Source organism: Manduca sexta, chromosome 16 (assembly GCF_014839805.1).
Source record: "Manduca sexta isolate Smith_Timp_Sample1 chromosome 16, JHU_Msex_v1.0, whole genome shotgun sequence".
NCBI lineage: Eukaryota > Metazoa > Arthropoda > Insecta > Lepidoptera > Sphingidae > Manduca > Manduca sexta.
Genome location: NC_051130.1, coordinates 7,929,571 through 7,952,981, shown reverse-complemented (window position 1 = coordinate 7,952,981; position 23,411 = coordinate 7,929,571). Strand labels below are relative to the sequence as shown.

Here is a 23,411-nt window from a genome sequence, read left to right as displayed (position 1 = left end):
GCAATAGACCCATCAGAGTTTTTTTTTTAGATATTTACAGGTTACCTATTTTATTCTTGGCATTGATATGAATTTAACGATTGAAAGCATTTTAAATTCATATAAAACCTGCTTACCTCCAAAGACCCGAGATGCGTACTCGTCTCAATAACAAGCGTCACGAAATCATCCAGCTCTTGTACAAGCGAAGGATAGGACGTGTTTGTGATCGTGTCTTTGCACAATGTCTTCGCTTTGTTCAACAGGCTAGGTACCTTGGACAACAGGCTGCCGTCTGTTATATACTCGCAGGGCTGTTCGGCGTGATCTAGATATTTCTGTAGACAAGTTTTATTTTAACAAATGTCCCTAGTGATGTTCTCGTGAATATAGATCAAACAAAAACATTTTAAATGTATATAAATTCTATAAAGGGCTTAATATACTATTGACATAAATCTTAAATAAATACTTTATTTTTTAAATTGGCACTCTTATGCAATTTGTCAACAAAGCGACAATTCACTGATATTTATATCTCGTGGTCGAGTCGTTTATATAATTATCGACATAATAATATATGCTTCAATTTGGAAATGGAAAATCTAAAGTCAAGCAGATGTTGCGCCTGACCAGCCGCGTTCTCTCCATAGAGAAGCGCAAACATCACTTTCTTTACGACGCCTACCTATACGTAGCTACATTAGTGACTCCAACATGATCAGATGTTGATATATGTTAATTTTGCCGCCACACATCCACTTTCTAAATCCAATATTAGATGACAAGAAACACACGATAGAACATAGCACGTCACTAAAAAGCGGCGATAGCCTAGTTGGTTGTGGAACGGACTGCCGAGACGAATGTCTGTAAGTTCAAATCCCAAGGGCACACACCTCTGACTTTTCTAAAAGATATGTGTGTATTCTCTGTAAATTATCGCTTGCTTTAATGGTGAAGGAAAACAATCCGCACTAGGCCAGCGTGGCGGACTAAGGCCTAATCCCTCTCAGTAGTAGAGGAGACCCGTGCCCAACAGTGGGACAGTATATAATCCAGGGCCGATATTATTATATTATTATATTACGTGGATATAGCACTAGTACCTTTATATTCCTGGCGAGTACGACATGGTTCTGCGGGTCGATCATGTAGGCGCCGCCGGCGGGCGCGGCGGTGGTGGCGCGCTTGGGCCGGTCCCAGATGCCCACGTGCTCCGCGCTCGCCTCCCACGAGCTGTCCACCAAGCAGCTCGCCACGCTCTCCTTCAGGACGCTCTGCAACACACGTCAGGTTCAACAATTTCCGCGTCCATATCGATTTTACGAGTATTCGTAAAATCGATATTCACTCGTCGTATCGTCGTATTAAAATATGTGGGCTGAATAATAAAACAATATCAAGCTAATTAAATAGGTATAGACAATCGTACTAAGAAGAAAAAAATATCGATATATAGATAAATATCGATAATTCATCTATCGATTATAAATTTTAAACTTTAACAAATCACTCGCATTGTTATTAAAAAATACACAATGTGACTAACCTCAAACTCTTTGGTGTGTTTGTGTAACGCTTTATGTGCCTTCTCGACAGTATCCTTCACACTCCAATAACTAAGATCTCTATCCCACGTGCAGATCTTGACGAAATCTCGAAGCTTCTTTTCGATCGGAGCACGCTTCTCTTTGATATGCGCGGCAACTTGTGCGCTAAATTGTGAATAGTAGTTGTATGTGTTCCATAATATTGCTAGAAGCTCGTCTGTATAAAAATAAAATTATTTATAGAGCCCAGTACATTCAATAAATACATATATTTTGTAGATCTTTAGTATACTTGAAGTAAATGATTAGAGTCCGATATAATTATACCGACCATTAAAGGATAATGTCATTGCTTAGCCAACTATTTTCTTAGACTCCATCAAATTTCGTGAAGTAACTTCTGTGCTGGTTAATAATAATGTTTGCATTTATTCACGAAAGCTGAAGCAGTTTGGCTACTTATCCACCCATACCTCACCAAGCTAATATTTATAATATATAATATTATAGGGGTGATTCATAATATAATTAGAAAAAACAACATTATTCTTACCTCGTCTATCGCTAGCCTCCAGATGCACTAAGTGACAATGATACACGTAAATAATATCCAGACGGACTTCGTACTCGGCCAAGTTGGACTTTTCCATGAAATCCCTGAGAACGGATATGACTCGTTCTGCCGGCACTGTGTCGGGCGATTCAGAGTCCAAATATGTATTGATAACAGCGTATAGGTAGAACCAGTATTTGTGCGCTTCGGATTGTTTTCTGTTTAGCAAAATTTAACTCACGTTAATCACAACTTAAAATATTAAGTCAGTTATTAAGTCCTCAATTGACACAAAAATACCATGAAACTGCATTGCATTATGTTTTTATTGGAATGATGACAATCGCACAAGTCGAATTGTTAGGCTGGTGGTAAACTATACGACCATTCATTAATAGTTGCAACATCATACAGAACTTAGAATTACAAGTTATTGCGTGACACTATGCTACCCTCATCAACCTAAGACATAAGATTTTAAATGATGCCCAGCCACTAATTGAATCATAAAAAAAGAAAAAGGGAATTTTTTAATGCAGATATGAAACTGCAATTTCTTTACTATATTATGATATTTACGGTTATTACTCAGTGCTTTAGTTTGACGACCCCGAAGTCACTCGACAATGTTAAGAGATTTGAATCGATAAAAATGCACATCCCTCTTTAATTGTGAGAGGTTAGATTTACAGTTAGGCTTTAGATTTACAATATGCAAAAAAGCACTTAATACATACCTGTAATACAAGTTGCTGAGGCACTCTTTCCAATGTCCCATTTCGAGTTTCCTCCAATTGATAATTTGCTGTCCCACAGCTAGAGATATATCGATAAGATTGTTCCCTTTATGAGCATTCCTGTTCCATTCCTCGATCTTGTCTCTTAGTAATTCTAAGCCGGTTAGGAATCGCGACACCGGGCTAGTGACAGGAAAACTCAATATTCTGTTTACTATTACGATTATCTAAAACAAAGAAAATATATCGATAAAATTACCAGTACGCCAATTCTTCATTAAATATGGATTATGACGTGATTCAAGAATGAGTGACACCCTTAAAATAGTTTTTTTTTTTTTCAAATTTGACTGATCTTATAAACCTTAGTTAATTAAATTATAAATTTAATAAATTTACCTCTTTAAGTGTAGGGAAATCTGGCCACTGGTCTAACAGCTCGTTGGTGCTTTCTTTTACCCTTTGTAGCAATGGCAGACATTGTTTGGTTTCAGAGATCCATGGAGAATGATAGAAGTCGGCCTTGCTGCTACTAGAATCTGCAAACAAATGGTATATTTTATTCAACATTTATTGTTATTATTTAGAATTTTATGCTCGAATTGATAACATATATGAAAATTCAGTATATTGACTGTTCTAAATATATAATCGACTGGCATACTCAGTAAGTAACTATAATTCTGCCGCCAAAGGACGTAACGACTTTCATTAGTTGACATTATTGGTGGACTGAATTATAATTACAACAGGTGCAATATAATGAGCAAAGTTTTAATCAAAACAAAAAAATATATCGATAAATAACAAAAGCATATCTCACCTTGACCGTCCACTTTCTCTTTTATCTGCGATACAAGTACTAACAAACTTGGAGATATCGATCCTTCCAATTCGGCATCAAGCGCATCCCAAGCGTTCTGTATAATCCTGCTAAATACAGGATACCTCTGAAGAAACGCGCTGATTATATCGTTACCAACCAACTTCTTTCGGCTGGGTAACCACTCCGCTTCAGTCATGTTACGTACAAAACTCGAATGCCATTTGTAAACTAAAGAAACATCTTCTGACGATATGAATTGCTTCGGTTTAGTTTTTTGCTCGAGTTTTGGTTTAATTTTCTGTTCTAGTGTGGGAGGTTTGAAGTCGCCAAAGTCGACTTCTGAATATGAGGGGAACATTTCGAGGATTTCTTCATACGCAATTGCTTCTTCGTCTTCATCCTCGCATTTTGATCTGAAAATATTAAATAGGTTCCTGTTTATATTTCACTCGTGTAACCAATGCTTTTAGTACCATCTATAGATTGATCTCTATTGCATTCAGGTAAAGCACGTAAAAGCTCTCTCGCAATGATATTGTCGACATTTTGATATACAATTCCATTGTAATACATTACCAATAATATTCATATTTTTATTCCTAATATAAAAAAAACCTTTTTTTTTGCATATTTGAACATATTCAGCACTAGTAAAAATACAAGATAGTAAAGATATTTACTTGGTAACATATAGCGCTTCGTCGTCTTGTTTTTTCTTCTCGATTTCCCGTTGCTGCAGGTCCCACGCCTTCACAATAGCGTTGAGCATCGTCACCATGGAGTCGGCAGACATCTTATCGATTCTGTCCGCCGCCGTACAGTGCATACGCAACTCCAATAAATTCATTTTTAGTACTCTAAAACACATAATATTAACCTTACTTCAATACTGTTAACTAAAAGAACCCTTTCTTCTATGTTATATAGGATCACATTTTATCGATAATCTAAGAAATAATAATTACAACGAATAAACTATGGGAAATAAAATCATTAAGTCTGATCTTAGTTATCCTTAAATGCATAAATTGTACAGGATATGAGACAAGAATAAAAACTATAAAAATATCAAATACCTTTGATAAGGCGTTAGAATTAAATTGAAATTTGAAAAAGGCAATCATTATTTTAATAAGATAATGGGTTGCATTTATAATGCAAATAACAAATTACCATTTAAACAAATTATCGATATCCTATTTATTTATAACATAGAACAATTCAAAAATTTATTTAAACTATTACTCACTCGATAAACTGTTGCTCCGCTGCATTGAAATCGTCACTCGCTAACACATTTCTGTTCAACAGCGCCACGAAATCTGAATGTATAAATCTATTCAAATGTTCCTCTTTGTCACCTCTCATATTTATAACATTTGGATACACCATCAAATCTGTCACCGCTTTACTTAGGACAAGCCCTTGCTCCTTCTTCTGGGACATTTCTATAACCAGATCCCTGAGAGATGATACCGAATATACGATCTGTGAGATCGCAGTTTGCAAGGGCTTTGCAAGGTCCGGGAAGGCGTCGGAATATGAACTTTCTAATTTCCTGTAGAACGCATTAACCGAGTACAGCCATGACGAGGTTTCTTTCACTATTGTTCGTGCGTTTTCCACAAGACCCTTTTCTGTGGACATCGCTTGTAAATGCTCGTAAAGTTTATAACAAATACCGATGAGGTTTCCAGTAATGCCTTTCATCGCTTGAGGCGATAGAACCGATTTCGCGAAATGTTTGCAATCCTGAAATTAAAGTCATAAGAAGTATAAAATACATGATATTTTTTCAACTATAATTTTATTGTTATTTTGAATTATTAAATTAATTATTTTCTACAAATACTCTAAGTTTTATCGATATTGATAATAATACTTCGATTCTACCACACCCTTGATACAGCCTTAAAAATGATATAACAGTCCCGAATCAAATTACTCTGACGTTATCATTCCATTCCTAATATCATAAAAATTGGATATCTCACCTTAACAAAGCTGCCATACGACGGTTCTTGAGGCCTGAAGGTATTACCCAATGCATATTTCTGAACTCGCTGCGCCGTGGATTCCTTTAATTCTAATATATGACTACAATATGGATGGACCCTCTTGAGGTCATCTTTAGTTTCTTTAGCACAAAATTCCGTTACAGGCACTTGTGAAGATTTCAGAATCTCTTTCGTAATCGATAAAGTACCAGTAACCAAACCGTGCATGTAATATGTACTCAATAAAGCGTCAAACATTTTTATATCCTCTTCGATATATTGAAGTTTGAGTCGATATTTTTCGACGTGGTCTACGGGGTTTATTTCTGACAAAAACACTAGTGATAAGACGCTTGTTAACAGCGAGAGGTGGGATGTTAGTAGTTTAACTTTAATTTTATCGTTTTGCGACCTCTTCAGTTCTTCGTACACTGGTGTTTTCAGAAGCGTGTTTAAGATGGAATCGTCCTTCAAATGTTGCTGCAACTTAAGTTTAATTTCTTCTATAGAAACATCGTTGTTTTCCTTTGAGGTGTTAAGAATTGAACCTAAATATAGCATGAGTTCTTCGAATTTTTGAATTTCGAATGCTGCGTCGGTTTGGCTGAAACACAATTTCGAGATACTTAATGTTTGTAAAAAAAAAATCTTTTTTAGGAAATAGATTTTTTTGTTTTCATTCAACACTGCAATATGACTATACTACACGATCTATTCTTATGTCATAGGTACTTTATAAATCTCATGTTAAATACATACAGTTTGCAGTTCGCGGCTGTATCCAATGTGGCGATATTCTTCCATAAAATGTTCAAAATTGTCCCCAGCTGTATAGAATATTCAGATCTTTCTTCTAAAGATATCGTCTCGTAAGCCAATAGATGACGAGCATCTAGAAAATTTTGTATATAAATAAATTATAATTCGAAAATCGGTATCATTACTGCGCACGCGCAAACGACACTACTATTTTATTTTTATTAAATTAAGACGCAAAACAGATTAAACAAACTACTATAAGATGAGCAGGATAACCGAAAAATAACCAAATGTAATATGAACCTTGATTGTTTTCAGTGATAGTAAGCTTCTGAACATAATAAGGTAACAGCGGCAGGTTATCCGACACCCTCTTGGAGTTTACGGGCAAATCTTCGGGCTCCTCAGAATCCATTTTGTTTATTGTTAGGAATGGCATAGGATATAACGCTGGCGAGTTGATTAGGAACTTGTAAAACTCATCCCAAAATTTCGAAGGGACTGACGATATCCTGAAAATGTAATCTATAATAAGTACGTGTAGATAAACTTGGTACTCACTTTTAAGCACATTGCGCGTACGGAGGAGTGTGAGATTTGGCACAGTTAAAGTTTATATAGATAAAAAAATGTATTATATGTGCTGGTCTAGTTTTTTAAAAAAAAAAATATTTAAAAAATATTAATAGTGTTAAATAGCATTTCTTATTGGCTTAATCCACCTTTCAAATGTTTCAAGCGAATAAATTTGTCTGCAAATGCCGTAGCAAGCTGCGCTACAAAAATTATATACTGCATAATTATTACATTTCATTTATGTATCAAATTAATTTGATATTACGTAATTTTGTTATTTACTAATTTAGGGTTATGATATATATTGATTTTAAGGTTACCTTTGGCTAAGTAATTCTTGATCCTTTGCCTGAATTCTTTGAACGACCTGTAGCAGGTTCAACAAAGCTGGCGGGAATCCTTTCGTGTTCTTACCCAAGTGCACCAAGTTTATCAGAATATCGGAAACATCACTACTAATCATATCCTCTTTTACATTTAGTCGATTTATGGTAACAAAGAACTTGGATTGCAACATCTTAATCACTCTTTGAATAATGTATGAAGTGATTGGAAGCAATTTGGTTTCTAATCCTGTTGTTCTAAATTCTTTAGGCATTTTATTCAATTTAGTTATATTTTCTTGGACCAGTGCTAATTTATCACCATCAGGAACATCTAAGGCAAAACTTATATCTGTTTCAGTATTTGCACTTGCTAAAAGTATGTTCAATTGGTTTTTCAAAGGCTGATTCATGTTTACGGTTAATTTATTATAAACATTTCTTCTTGCAGTACACAAATCATATTCTTGTTCATTCACATACAGCTTTGGTTGTCCATACAGTTTTCTTAATTTCTTGCTCAATTTAGCTATTTTAGAATTATTTTCATCGCGGTTCAATTCAATAATTTTGACAGCATCTTCAAATTCAGTAATATCATTGCTATCACGCGACAGATAAAACAATTCTTCTACTAAATACTTATGTACCCATTTACTATGAATGTAAAGTAACGGCACGATGTCTTCTCTGAGGATTTGTCTCTTTCTCGTTTCGGTCATAGTAAACATTGGTTCAAGTGACAGTTTAACTAATCGATTTCTCCAATTCAAGAATTGTAGTATTTTACAAGTAGCGTTATCGTCTAGAGAATCTTTATCTTTCGATATAGCTGTTTTAATGTAGGCTTCAATGATTTTCAAATAAGCAAAGCACTGCTTCAGAATAGGATACTCAATAAAATCGTCAGTCATTTTGCCAGCTAATACAGCTATGGAATAATCCTGCGTCGAAAAACAACTTTTATTTATATATGTTTGAAGGTGTATTTTAGTTAATTCGTTATATAGTAGTAACATTGCTTTATTGCTACCTTTCAATTCTCCATCATTTAAATCAAAACTTTCAGGGTAGAATCTTTTAAACAACACTTCAACATCAGCATTCCTTTCAAAAAATTCAAGAATTTTGTCATTATATTCAGTGATAATAGCAATTTTATCGGTGTACTTTTCCATTAAACGCTCTTTGATAATGCTGTGTGTTATAGCACAAAGCTCTTTGGGGCATTTAAGGTATGCTGTCAACATACTAAATAACACCTGCAGATGGCACTTAGATAAATCTTGTAAACCCAAAAATTCTTGACACGCGACGTATGAAATTTGCTTCGCGACTTCGTGAGATGAGCTTGAACATAGCCCTTTGACGGTTAATGTATGGCTAACACTTCGTGGCTCTACGAAATCGACTTCTTGTAACAAATCTTCCAAACGTTTCATCATGTAATTTTTTATTTCAGCCAAAGATAAGTTCATGTCAGTCGCAAAGTCACCACCGCATCTAGGTTTTATATACACGTCTGTGAAGCTATTGATCACCGCAGTATACATTGTCATGCCTCGTACGATTTGCTGCCATGTTAAGTGAGCAGCTTGAAGTAAATGCGATATTGTTGGACGATCGAGACCTTAAAAAATGTATATAAGTTAGTTGTTATGTTGAAACATTAATTATAATTGAACGTAGATACGCAAAAAGGATCCAACCCACAAAATTACACTCTGAGATAGTGAAGATTGAAGTTTAAATCGTATTTTTGCTCATTAATATTGTATTTTATATTTCGTTAATAAAAAGTTCAAATTAACGTATTTTGACTAAGATGTTTTTACTAATGGAAAATATAGACCTTATAGACCTTTTGCGTATCTACGTCCAATTGTAGGCAGGAATAACTAAGTTTGTTAAAATAATAATAAAGTACAAAATAGCTTGATGCATCAAGTTAGTTTCACAATGACAAAGTTTAAAAAACATTAAGGAAGTAAGTAAGTTAATAAACTGTCCCATACCTTGAATAAATGCAGTCATCCTCTCATGAGCTTCGATGCAAATTTCATGATATTCAGTTGGCAAACCGCAAGACGCCAGCAATCCAGTTAAATCCATGTGCGCCATTGTTGTTGATAACACTGTATTCCAATCATCAGACCTCAGGAGGAATATTTCTACACCACGATTCCTCATCGCTCTAGAAATTTCTCCATACTTCGGGTCCATAGTAAAGAATACTCTAAAGTTTGGATGCGGTTTAATTTCACTCAAATTGCCTCTTTCAGGAATACTTAAAACACCATTAGGTTCTAATAAACCATTTAGTCTATCCAACACTGCTGCCGACGTCAAATTAACGTTATCCAGAAGTAACCAAGACCCCTCTATCAACGTTTTGACTAGCAATGAGTCAACCCATTCAAATTTCCCTCCAATATTCACTGACGTAACATTTGATATCTTTGTTTCTAATTTTTTCAAACTGATCACAATATCTTTTAATGTATTTGCAACGAAACTGTACGGTTTAGTATATTCTTCTAATTTACCACAATGGTTTAAAAGGAAATTCATCCTTTCCTTAAAGATTTCTACATCATTGTTAACATTATCTGTAGTGGTTTGCAAAGTCTTGTACTGGTACAGGTGACTAAGAATTTTATTCGACTTCCAATGTTCATGTTTCTCATTTAGCCACATATCTCTTACTGTCTGAATTGAAATTGTTTCCAGTTTATCAAAAATGTTCTCGAGATTCCTGTTATAATCGACTTGTTCAAAACCACCTAATAAATCCGACACATCCATTGCCGATGTTACAGGAATGACTTGCAAGTCATTGCCGGTCAAGTCGGCTAGTACTTGGACAATACTACTTTTCCCCGTAGCAGAAGGACCAACGAGTATAGTCAACCAATTCATTTTAACACTTTGTGCCAAAGCTTTTAATGTAGGCATTTGGTTTCTCAAAACTACCAAATTACTTTCGAGCGCACGACGGTTTTTGAAATATTTTTCGTAATTCCTTTCCAAAATTACATCACCAATTTCAATATTTTTATCATTAATATAAAATTGTGGAGCGCTGTCACTCCTCGGATAGTCCGGTTCGAAAACTTCATTGTATTCTTGAATCATTCTTTCTTTGTCTTTAAAAGTTCTCATACGATTCACGTAAAGCATATCAACGAATTTTCCAGGTGCAACTTTTTTACCTCTATCTATATCATTCAGTATAGCTTCACACCATCGCTGTATATCTCTTAAATTCATTTCCCAGGGCGATCCCCTATGAGCCCACGATTGTAATTCTACTATTTCGTACGCAACTTTACAATTAAATTTCACTATTCTGTGTAATATGTCTTGAGGTATTTTAGGATACTGTGCATTAACTATGTAAATAAGATCTTCATGTGTTAAAGTATCTACATAGACTTGTGTAAACCTGTTGAGGAACGAAAGTGGAAGGCCTCTTCGCGCCCCGCCTTGCTTTAAAGGATTTTGGCAGGCGAACAATTTCGTTTCTTGTTTTATTTTAAATGTTTTTCCTAATTCTGGTATAAACACTTCACCCCGGTGATCTAAACAAGCATTTAGACCTTCCAAGACGGGCTGGGGAGCTAAATTAAGTTCATCCAAAAGAATCCAATCTCCTTTTTGTAAAGCACTCAAAAACGCACCTTCTTTGAAAGTAAACGAACCGTCTTCTGCAGGGAGGTCTGTGCCAAAAAGGTCAGTTATGTCCTGAAAGACAAGTAAACCAATAAATAACTAATAAACTTGGTGAATTTAAATACATACATAAGTAAAAATAAAGGACTACTTACAGTTTGATCGCTCAAGTTGATTCTAACGACTTTATGTCCTGATGATTTTGCTAACGCTGTCACTAAGCTTGTCTTCCCCACCCCAGGGTTGCCTTCAAGCAAAATAGCTTTATTTAACTGCATTCCCCGTAACAATCGCAGTGTATTAGCACCTGTTGTGGGGGCCGTAAATGTGAAATTCTCACTTCCTTCTACTATATCCTTATTTGGTCCCACATCAACATAAAATGGCTTAATGCCAAATTTACCATCATCACTTTCAGCAATGAATTTTGTTTGCTTGTTACTAAGCATATCCCTTAAATTATCTAAATATTCACTTCCTACTGTTTTAATTTGATTGAGCAAAAAATCAATGGCCGTTTTTCGTAGTGTGGTCAGAACTTCGGAATCTATATGTCCTGTTAGGGCAGTGCCAAAACAATCTAAGAAAGTCATGCACGCACCGTGGACGTAAGCTTCAGGGATATCTAAGAGGCCTTTTGCCACAGTTATATTAATGAATTGAACCCAAGATAACAAATCGCGAATACTAAACGGAAATTTGCTCGTCGCTTCCGAATTCTTAAGCCAGTCTGTGAAGTCCAAAATACTTGTTCCTATACCAGAACTACCATCTTCTTGGTTTCCTAATGAGATTCCTTTGTTAACACTCTTTTCTAATACTTTTTGTAAATCTTCTCTAGTTGTGACACTGTCACACCATATTTCTGTGAATCTGTTACGCAAAGCGGGTGAAAGTTCTTTCTTACCAAAGTCACCGCCAGGGTTCATAGTTCCGATAAAATGGAAGTTCTCGTTAGCTGTTACGACAACTATATCAGAATTGTCCTCCATGCCTCTCTCACTGAGTACCAACTGTCTTTCAGGTTCTAGCAAAGAATTCAATCTTTCTAACACACTGTCATCAGCTAAAGATATCTCGTCAGCCAGAAACATATCTCCAGATTCCATAGCTTTCACTAAGGGTCCATCAACCCATTCAAATAATCTGCCGTCGTTTTTGTACTGTCGCACGGGTCTCAGTCCGCCTAAAAAGTCGGAGCTCTCTGTGTGCATGTGACAATTGACTGCTAAAAGTTGCCGCTTTTTCAATGCAGCGAGAACTTGACATATTGTTGTTTTACCACAGCCAGTCTCGCCCACAAGCAATACCGGTTCTTTAAAAGTAAACGCTTTGGCTATCAAAATTGCCAAACGCCTCATATTATATGTCCATACGATATGCGCAAATTCATCGAATTGGTTGTTCAAGATTGTTTCTAGTATTGTTTTAGTCACTGGAGATGTTTCCTCGTTTAAGTTAAAAAGATTATCTGGATTCACTGTCCTCTTTATATTTTTTTGTATTATTTCTACGATTATGCTCCTTTCCTCGGGTTGCCTCACTTTACCTGCTAAAATTAGGTAGCCTTCATCAGCTATGTGCTGGTCCCAGTCATAGAATTTTTCACCCGTTAGAGCCTCTTTGGAAGCATGTTTATATCTTTCACCCCATCTGAACAAATCCCTCAGAGTAATAAATCCATCTTTGCCTTGGACTGCGGCAGAACCACGCCGTCTCAGCTGCAAATCTGCCATCACAGCTATCATTTTCTTGCTGTACGCCGGCGGCACGTGGCATCTTTGATGTAAAATCGTCTCCAATTCCTTCTTCGGTATTTCATCAAAGTGTAATTCGACGAAACGATTTCTAAACGCTCTGGACAACATTTTACGTCCTCCATACAATCCAGGCGGGTTTTGAGTAGCAAAAAGCATAAAGTTTGGATCGGCTTTTACAACCTGCTGTGTTTCAGGTATGAACAGTTCTCTATTATCATCTAGTACTCGATTCAGGGCTTCTAAAACGTCACTGGGTGCTAAATTCAATTCGTCGAGTATGATCCAATAGCCTTTCCTCATTGCTTCGACAAGAACACCTTCTTTGAAAACCAGTTTGCCGTTAGCATCAGCGGCATACGATCCTATGTATTCTTGAAGATCAGTATGTTCGTGATTGTTGATTCTGACGCAGTAATTCCCTGATGTTTTTGCTATGTAAGTGATTAGAGATGTTTTCCCTACTGACGTGTCACCTTGTATTAAAACTGGTAGTCGTCCAAGAGATATAATTCTCGCAATATCTCGAAGGTTCTTTCTAACTGTAGGTGTAAGAATATATCCCTCAGGTATAACTACATCTTCCTTGCCTTGAGGGATCCAATGGCCTTCAAACAATAAAAACTTTTGTCCGAGAACTTGCGGTTCAGGGATTGCTTGATTGGTGACTGTCTTTATATTCTTCTTCCCGATAACTGCCCTAAGGAATTTTAAATATTTATTAATTGGATTTAAAATAAATACTATAAAATACTTTATTTATCTCGTGGGCGAATAAAGTTGCACGTATGGGACGTCAAAATAAGTTATAAAAGTAGTCATTATTATTAAATTGCATTTAAAACAATTATATAACTACGAACATTTGAAATTAAGGATAAAATATTTTTTTTGAAAAATCAGAAGCTAATCCGAAGAAAGGTAATGCCCAGGCGGGCAGGTAAGCAGGAAAATAATAAAATAACGCGCCGCGATCCTCACCAGTGAGGACGATATGAGCCGTAGCCTAGCTAACGTACCAAGCTTTCATTAGCCGTCTAAGTAATGACTACCCGAAGAAGAAAGGTAAAAACTAAACTCTCCGGGCTTACTTTTTTATCATCAATTGTTTTGCGCATCTGATTTTAATTTCATACATACAGCATGGATAAGTAAAAAAAATAGTTCTAACATTAATGAAACCAATTTAGTTTGAAAAAAACTGTGCTTAAAACTTAAATTGTTACAACTTCTAATTTGGTCGTTTCTCATAATATTCGGGGCAATTTCATAGTTTTCACAGTAATCGCTAAATGGCGTCATACTGAATTTGATGTTGCGAATATATTACATTAAATTGCTGCAATCAAATTACGTAGCTCAGTCTATTTGTAATACAGGGTGTTTCAAATTGATTTCATTTGTAAATAATTTTTCTATTCTACGTCTACCACTATTCGATGAGATGAGGGCCTTTTTACACAAAGTTAAAAACAATATTAATGAGTCATTTAGACAGTACTCATTAGATTCCTATTTATTTTATGAATATATTAACCATGGTGACTTGTATTTTATCATATTACGTTTTCCTTATATCATTTTATTGAGATCTTAAGAAATAAGCGTCAACACAATAACATGGATTTAGACTATTCACTGATCAACTGCATATACTGTCATATCACTTACTTGGCAATCATAGCTTCGACGATTGGATGCGATGAGCTATCCAATTGCGTGAGGAACGATAAACAAAACGATTCGAAGAGTGACCTCGCCACTGTACCACATTTCGCTTTGGCCGCTGCTGTTAAAGCTCTGCACAGAGTTCTCAGGGAATAATGAGGCGAATTTCCTGAAACAAATATTTTAGTATTAACAAATATAAAAAACAAATATAAAGGAATAATATTATTGGACTATCTTGGGTATATTGTGTTTAAAAATGAGACTTTTATCAGAATGTCTTAATGATATTATATAACGACTATACACATATCAAAACCTCGCAACAATAAATCAGAACATTGTTTGCGTATGTTATTTTGTATAAACAATTAATAAGAGCATGCCAAATGCAATAATTACGCCGTTTAAGTATTAAATAAATTACCAACCTGCACCATCAACAAGATTGAGTTTTGCTTCTTTCCTTATGTTAGAATAGAAACTGTAAATTGCTTCCAAAACGGCGCCACTAAGGTTCATATGATATAAGTAATCACCTATGAGAAGCATCAAGTCATTGCGTTCCATTAATTCATCAATGAAAAATTCTGTGAACCGATTTCTGAGACCTACTGGTAGATCTTTCTTCCCTACATCTGTAGCAGGGTTCATACAAGCGAATAAAGTAAAATCCGGATGCCGTTTGATAGGAACTTTGTCACCTTTTTCTAATAAATCTATCGACTCGTTTTTGTCTTCTAATAAACCAGCCAGACATTCCAATATTTCGGCTGAGGCTAAATTTATTTCGTCTAGTAACACCCAATGTCCCTCTTGCATAGCTTTGACTAAGGAACCCTCGATAAAAGCGAAAGTCAGTTTCGACGCGGCTTTCACTTGTTGGTCCAATTTCGATAGTTTATAACCGAATGTGATCCACTTCTTTAATTTCTTCTCCTTTTTCTCAGCAGTCAATCTGCTCAGGGCAGCTTTATGACTTTGCTTCATCAATGTCAGTAACGCTGTCCAATTTTCTGTCTCATAACACGTTTCTATATGACTGAGAAACTTCTTATTCTTTTCAATGTTGTAGAAACTACGGAATAGTTCTTCGAATTCGTTCCGTATTGGCCGTATGACATATTTCAAGTCGACTGGTTTGTAACCGCCGAGTAAGTCAGCAGAATCGGATTGTTGGTTCATGTTGATAACTACAAGTTTATGGCCTGTTTGTCTAGCTAAGTACTGGACTGATGACGTCTTCCCTGTACCAGTTTCTCCTACAAGCAGCACGGGCTCATTTGATGTGACACAGCAAGCTATCCTCTCCAACAAGCAAGCTGATTGACGCGTAAAAGAAAACACGACTTGTTTTGCATCAAAGTCGATTGAATCTAAGCTCTTTTCAACGCGCGGCACTTTTGCTCTACCAACTTCTAAACAAGCTGGATGCAATGATACATTCGGTTTATAATGCTTACAATAGAACTCTGATTTCGTTTCAACTATTCCTAAACATGTGCCGACTTTTTTCGCCAACTCAAGCCTGTGTTCCGGAGATGATACAGAACAAGTGAATATGTCTAGTGCATCTTGAAGGACTTTTAATGCAGCCTCAGGGCTCGTGACGTCAAAACCCACGACCGCCCTCGCACACCACTTCATCAAATCTCTTGTTGAGATTAGTCTAGAACCACGCAACACATTTATACTAGTTTCCTTGTCAGTAACTGCATCAGTAGTTTGTAAGGATGTGTCATGGCTTCCGACAGAAAACATCATGAAAACTTCAATCATCCTTGAGCATATTGTTGAAAGACTTGGATGCAGTGTCTGTACTATTTCCGATAGTTCAGATCTTGATAGCGGTTCCACATTGATTTGTGTTAAATGCTTCTGCAGTAGGGCACTGGAATTGGACATTTTCTTCTGGAAACCATAGTTGGTTGTGAGTGTTCTAAAAAAACAATAATTATATTAATCATTTAAGTGTGGAAATTTAACTAATCTTGATATTTGTTTCTTAATAGCAGTACAAATTCGTACTACAACTCTTTATAACCATACCTTTGGGTGACAAAGAGTTGAAAGCCAGGAGTAACTGGAAGCGAGTCCCTATATCCTGGGACGCATAAAGAATTCCGTTCTAATAATGAACTTAGAGTTGACGCGACATCCAGCGCAGCACAGTCTATATCCTCCAATAGTAACCAATGACCATTTTGTACGGCCTAAAATAATAATAATAAAAAGAATTAAAGACTATAATATAAAAGCATTTTCTGTTCTAGAAGTATTTACAACTATCATTTATTTTTTTTATTTATATGAATGACGAGACGAGCTTAGCGTTTGCCTGATGGTAAACCATACGACCACCCATAAACAGTAGAAACACCATCCAACACCTTGTATTTCAAAGGATGAGATGTTAAGTCTTATGTCCAGAATATACACTGACTTCAATGTTCATATCAGAAATAAAATAAGAATGTAATAATAATATGCTTCAATGCACAATTCATCGAATTGTAAGTTCTCAAGGAAACCAAGATAATTTCAACTACATACTCTAGAACATAATAAGCAATTTAAAAGCTTATACTTGAAATATGACCTCAATTTATTACAAAGCATGTTGGCAGTAATTTCAGCTGTACTGATGACAACTGTTCAAACACATCCAAGTCATATACTTCTTACTTTGACCTCATGCTAAGATACAAGTAGTATATTTTGTGTACCAGGAATTATACGAAGGTCTTTTACCCTTACTAAATCTACACTCGAAACCGATTACTGCTTACAAAAATATTTATCTCGATACTGGGATCGAAAAGGAAAACAAGAAAGCGTTAAACAGACTGTTCTATTACAAAAGGTTTTAAAAATAACCCCCTTATTCATAGACGTTTTTTTCTCTAAGAACGGAGTAATGCTGTGATGATGGGAGTAGTGCCGTTGGGCACTGAGAAACAGATACAGGACCGTTGTGATTGGCTTATATTGAGATACAACAATATTAGCCAATCACAATGGCCCTATGCCTACGCACTGCGAAGGCTGCCGTCAGCACTGAAAAACACACTTATTATCACAGCTTTTTTCCATCCTTAGATAAAAAACGTCTATGAATACAGGAGTAACATTACATAGTTACGACAAGTAATTGTTTGCTTATAACATTATGTAATTAAATTTGTATTACCAATTTAATACATCCAACCCTCAAACTATTTTAGTGTCGACCGGCTACATTAAACACGTTACTACATATTAACCGGTATGCGCAATGGACATAAAATAAGTTTGAAAACTAATTTTGAAACTATTTTCTTAAGGAATTGACAAGTTTTTCGCACTTTTTTACACATAAGTGGTCTTATTATTGATACCCCATTTGTGGAACAACCTGTATATGCATTTTATTTTTTTTGAAAATAAAATATCTTCATGCTATATTAAATCTTATATAATTACCAACATACTTCAGTTAAAACACCAGGTCTCCATACAAATTCTCCCGGGACATCGGTACACTGATGCGAGCCGAGCAGCATGCGTGAGTCAGTCTGATCGCCAAGTTGTACTTTCTTAAACGCCATCCCTTTGCGTCCTGTGATCGCTGCCAAATGTTCTACAAGAGAGGTCTTCCCAGATCCTACCGGACCCATTAAGCAAAGAGCTTGTCCTAGAAAACATTTTATAGATAAGAAATTTTTTTTTGTACATAATAATCTAAAGACATATTAAATTTTTACGCTATTTTTATTTTGTTTTTTGGGATACTAGAATCCCCTGGCTTAGCGGCTGCAGGGCCCTCAAGGAAAGTTCGAAGAAGATAGATGGGAAGGAATTGTGGGGGAAGGATAAAAAGCTCTAAGGGTGGAATGCAGAGAGGCCAGGAAATGTTTGCGAGCCCTTATAGGCCTTAATATGAATCGGCAACTATAAGGTATGCACACTTTCCTGTGTGCCAAGGGCTGCGACAAATGTCCATCATACATTTTTAAATTATTATTAAAGTCTTTAGAATTATTATTCATTATATTATATGCACACATATTAGAGTAATAATTACCTGATGCCACAGCAAGGGCTAAGCTCCTCAAATTGTTTATTGTAGATTTCACAGGAACGAGATTCCCATCTTGGACATTGTTTTTGTCATGTATAGGTAATAAAATGCCATCAACATTCACAACAGAATCCACATTTAAATCCACATCCTTTATATAGTCACTGATAGGGTAAACTGTCTCTTGTTTCTGGGCATTTGCGCAATGCAATGATTCCAATTCCGATATGTTGAGATTTCTTGATAAACTCTTTGATTGAGCTTCAGTCATATTGGTTAATATCACCATACATTCTTTTACCATCCTAAAATTTTTAGTAATATTTTCACCAAATTAACTTTACATATTCCAAAATTGAGCAAAAACTTTATATCAATAATATGCCTTATAATTACCATTTGATGTCTGCATTCTCATGATTACAAAAGTTACTAACAAAATTTGTCCAATCCCATTTCCCTGACAGTTCATTGGGCAACTTTGTAAGCAATTTATAGCAGCATGTCACTATCTGTTTATCTGTAATCTTCTGTCTACTGTCAAGTAGCCGCCTTTTCTTTGGAGCCACATTGTAGGAATCCTCATGATGTATAAACACTTCAAATGGAGGCACTTTGTTGATGTCAAAATATTTAAGAGCGTATCTAAAATATTTAAAATATTATTAACAAAGTAGTTATATAAAAAGTAGAAAAATTATGTAGCCTATCCTACTCCATAGGTTTCAATTTCATTTTAGGCAAAGCCCTTATACAAATTGATTAAACAACAACTCCATAAGTAAGTTTTTTTTCTGTAATTGTAATTTATTATAAATGAATTAGTTTAAAACTTATATACTTACTGTAATACATCAGGATGATCACTCAATGCAGCTAGAACTATAGAATATTCCAAGTGACTTATTTTCTCAGAATCACTGCATATATCAAACTGAGGATTTGAAAATACTAGTTTCAAAGGTATCCTTGTTGATACCAATGCGAGGAGGATGTTTGATAAATGCTGCTTGAATAATAATGCATCTTCTACGTTTAAAATGAAATCAGATAATTTATTAATTATATCTTTAGGTTCCGATTTCTGAAAAGAAAGCATGCTGTATAGGGCTTTTTTTAATTTACGTTACTAAATGAAGGCACATACTCATGTTTGTGAAAATTAAACTTAACAGATAGTTAGTCTATGAGAAGACTTAAATCAAAATATGTAAGTTAAGAGCAAAATAAATATCTACAAGTTATTTTAATTTTCCACACCCTAATGCCACTACTACTAATCTAAGAGAATTTGAAACAAAACTATCTTTGAGATTTTATTGAGGTTTTTATAAATGTAATTTTATTTATTAATGCCATGCCAAATACATTCTGTAAGTATAATATTGCTTAATTTCTTGTCACAAAATATTATAGATTGTTAATGTGTAATATAAGAACCAAAATATTATTATAAAAAAATACAAGTGGAAAAGAAGTAAATTTTATTTATATTGTTCATCTTAAATGGTAATTTTGTATGTATAGCTTTACTTTATTGTTTTAATGCACTGCTCTCAGTCGTGCTTCACACATTTACGCGTGATTCTGAGTCACGCATAAGGTCACTTCATCAACTTTTTTGCATATTACTTTAAACAGAAATCCTATGATATCATTTAACACCTACGTCTATTTTATTTACTTTTCTTGAAAGCTTAACAATATTTAAGAACATACGTATGTTTTATAGTCATAAAGCAAAATGCTTTAAAAGTTCTAACAAGGTAAGTCTTATAAAAATTACTAACCTGGAGTTCCCGACACGTTTTAGCAAGTTCCGAAGTATTTGTTATGGCTGCTATTGTTTTAAGAGCTACATGCGTATCGTTAACTGCCATCTTATCATTTTGTATCACTTATTACTAAAAATTAGAAGTAATATACTATAAATTGCCCCACGTAAATAGCCGGCCTCGTGTTTTCTAATGTACACAACACAAGAACACACGTGAAAATTTGACAACTGACATTTGACACTTAAGCTATGAATATTTTTTTTTTTTTTTTTTTATAATTCGTCCTTATAGGACAGGCTATAGTCTTACGACCATACTGCCTAGTCTTACGTATTTCTTTTCTTCAAATTTAAATTCTTAATATATTGTCTTTCGTAAGTATTCCAATTAGTAGTTTTCGTAAGTATAGTCAATTCCAGGTAAAGTATAATCCATTTTTCCAATTGTCAAATCCAGAGTAAATATCAATTCAGTACGATTTACCTCGTCAGTGAATATGTTTCATACTATCCGTAAAATATGTTTTACTATCCTCTTCTTAATTTAAAGCTTCATTGAGATATAGAATTTGCAATTCCACTATTTGCTCTTTGCTCCATGTATTGAGCGTGCTTCAAAATTTCAAAAACTTAGAGTAAGTACTTCCTCTAATTTTTTTTTTTTTTCCTATCTGGCTTCTGTCCTTTGGGACAATTTTGCCAACGTCAAGTTCTAGGCATACACATGTAGGAAACGAAGTAAGAATTCAGAAGACGATAAAGTAGAAACAAGCAACAAAAAGAAGAACGACAACAAACTACAGAGACGAATAACGACATGGACAAGGATATACGAATACCTACATTGAGCAACACTAAAAAGAGACAGTAAGAGAAGAAAAAAAAAAAGGGCCCATAAGGGAAGGACTTAATATATCGAATACTAAAGTTTAATATTATTAATAAGAATGAATTTTGATAAAATTTTAATAAAAGGGAATGAACCTGAGAAAGCAAGCAGTTAGAGTTTGTGGGGCGTGGGATATAAGGAGGGATTAAATCATATAAAGAAATGGATAATTTTGGGCAATTAAAAAAGATATGGTCAATAGTACCATCCTCCAACCCACATTCACACAACGAATGATCTCTAATCCTTATTTTAGCCAGGAAAACGGGGGAACAAACATGACCTAAACGAAGTCGAATAATGGTGGAAGTAACCCACCTACTGGCATTACGATACTTGAAAAACCATGGTCTAACGGGGACTTCTGATTGAATACAACCATAATGTTTGCCCTTAACAGTTTTAGACCTTAGCCAGATATGATTCCATTTTTGGAAAAGTCGTGGTTTAGCAACTGAGAAAAGATCCGAAGGGAAAACTTTAAAATGAGTGGAACAGCCTGATCTAGTAGCCTCTTTTGCATAGAAATCTACATCTTCATTACCTCTAATGCCGTTGTGACTTGGAATCCAAGCTAAAACTACTTCAATTCCAAGACATTGACATTTATAGAGCAGTTCTTTAGTTTTTAAGCTTAAGGGGAAAATAGTTTTAGAACGAAGAGGGAATTTTATAATATCCTGAAGGCAACTAGATGAATCAGAAAAAATTATAGATTTATTAAGTTTGTGAGATTCAACAAAAGATACCGCTTCATAAAGAGCAATTGCTTCAGCGGAGAAAACTGAAGAGAGAGGAGGAACTTTAAAATTTAAAATCACCTTATATTTAGGGATCCAAACAGCTGCGCCTACGCAGTCAGAAGGGGAGAGTTTGGAACCGTCAGTAAATATATTTAGCCAGCCATTCCATTTATCATTGACAATAGTGTTAAAAGGTTATTAGCACAGGAGTTATTTTTCTCTATACCAAAGTTAAAAATAACGTTAGGAGTGAAAGAAAGGGCATCATATTCCATCGAAAAAATAGGATTGATGGGGAATTGGACTACAGGACATGGGAGATCGGTGAAAGTTTTATAACTAATTATAAGGCAAGGTGGGTCTTTATGCAACCAATACTGAGAAGAGCGAACCAATTGAGAAAGAGAACTTAGTCTGGAGGAAAGGGGTGTTGGGAAAGTAACATGGATCTACAAAGAAAACGATCAGAAAGATATTGCCTACGTAATTTAAGAGGAGGATCGACACACTCCACTTGTAAAGCGTTAATTGCAGAAGATTTCATTGCTCCAGTGACAATCCGAAGACATTTAGCCTGGATTTTGTCCAGTTTATTTAAAGCAGATTTATTACAAGGTTCCAACAGGAAAGTTCCATAGTCAAAGTGGCTTCTGATAATGGCGTTATATAGCAGTTTTTGACAATAGGGGTGAGAACCCCACCATACGCCAGAAAGTGACCTTAGCACATTAACATTTTTTTCACACTTATTGGCGATAAAGTCCAGGTGAGGAACTCCTGTAAGCCTTGAATCGAGAATAACTCCCAAGAATTTTGTTACATTTTTATTCAAAATTGGGAAACCATCAATAAAAATATCTAAATTAGGAATAAATCTTTTTTTAGAAAATACAACTACATTACTCTTTGCAGCTGATAAATTAAGGTTATGTTTCAATAACCAGACATTGAGATAGGATAGAGCAGTATTTAATCGAGTGGCTGCATCCGAAAACGAAGGTGAAATGGCGTATAATGCAAGGTCATCTGCATATTGTAATATATTACAAAATGACTCCACAGATTCATCAAGGTCGTATGTATAGAGGCAGTAAAGGATAGGACTCAAGACAGAACCTTGGGGTAAACCCTTCCAAATCGCACGAGGTGAGAAAGAGACATGATGACGAATTGAAATCAAACGAGCCATTTGTAGATTACAAATGACACTAGTTAACCTCTCAGGGATACTCAGCTGTAGCATTTTCTGCCTGAGTAGTTGGAGAATAACACTGTCATATGCAGAGGAGATGTCCAAAAAAACACCCACAGCATGCTCGTTTCTTGAGAAAAGCAAGTCTTATGTCTGTAGTTAAAACGGCGAGACTATCAATTGTACTCATGCCTCGTCTAAACCCAAACTGCGTTCTTGATAGTAAACCTTTGCTTTCAACAACGCATTCCAAACGATTTTTTAACAGATGTTCAAATATCTTTAACAAAGCTGAAGATAGTGCAATAGGCCTATAGGATGACGGATCTTTAGGGTCTTTTCCGGGCTTT

The 23,411-nt window shown here is 35.3% G+C and overlaps 1 protein-coding gene across 1 annotated transcript in view; it reads right to left on the bottom strand.

The window, feature by feature from the left end:
• The window catches only part of LOC115444232 (midasin), a 29,627-nt gene extending 9,159 nt beyond the window's left edge, over nucleotides 1-20,468 (bottom strand). The window contains exons 1-23 of the mRNA XM_030169923.2: nucleotides 20,251-20,468; nucleotides 19,306-19,544; nucleotides 18,857-19,105; nucleotides 18,464-18,765; nucleotides 17,871-18,073; nucleotides 16,450-16,613; nucleotides 14,832-16,339; nucleotides 14,404-14,569; nucleotides 11,131-13,432; nucleotides 9,319-11,047; nucleotides 7,301-8,933; nucleotides 6,708-6,916; nucleotides 6,405-6,537; nucleotides 5,643-6,249; nucleotides 4,898-5,400; nucleotides 4,329-4,505; nucleotides 3,646-4,061; nucleotides 3,222-3,361; nucleotides 2,823-3,049; nucleotides 2,086-2,303; nucleotides 1,532-1,749; nucleotides 1,089-1,259; nucleotides 117-317 (exon numbers count right to left, since the gene is read on the bottom strand). Of these exons, the coding sequence (XP_030025783.1) occupies nucleotides 117-317; nucleotides 1,089-1,259; nucleotides 1,532-1,749; nucleotides 2,086-2,303; nucleotides 2,823-3,049; nucleotides 3,222-3,361; nucleotides 3,646-4,061; nucleotides 4,329-4,505; nucleotides 4,898-5,400; nucleotides 5,643-6,249; nucleotides 6,405-6,537; nucleotides 6,708-6,916; nucleotides 7,301-8,933; nucleotides 9,319-11,047; nucleotides 11,131-13,432; nucleotides 14,404-14,569; nucleotides 14,832-16,339; nucleotides 16,450-16,613; nucleotides 17,871-18,073; nucleotides 18,464-18,765; nucleotides 18,857-19,105; nucleotides 19,306-19,544; nucleotides 20,251-20,340 (11,805 nt within the window). The 5' untranslated portion in view covers nucleotides 20,341-20,468. The remainder of the gene's footprint in view (nucleotides 1-116; nucleotides 318-1,088; nucleotides 1,260-1,531; nucleotides 1,750-2,085; nucleotides 2,304-2,822; nucleotides 3,050-3,221; nucleotides 3,362-3,645; nucleotides 4,062-4,328; nucleotides 4,506-4,897; nucleotides 5,401-5,642; nucleotides 6,250-6,404; nucleotides 6,538-6,707; nucleotides 6,917-7,300; nucleotides 8,934-9,318; nucleotides 11,048-11,130; nucleotides 13,433-14,403; nucleotides 14,570-14,831; nucleotides 16,340-16,449; nucleotides 16,614-17,870; nucleotides 18,074-18,463; nucleotides 18,766-18,856; nucleotides 19,106-19,305; nucleotides 19,545-20,250) is intronic.
• Nucleotides 20,469-23,411: the final 2,943 nt, after the last annotated feature.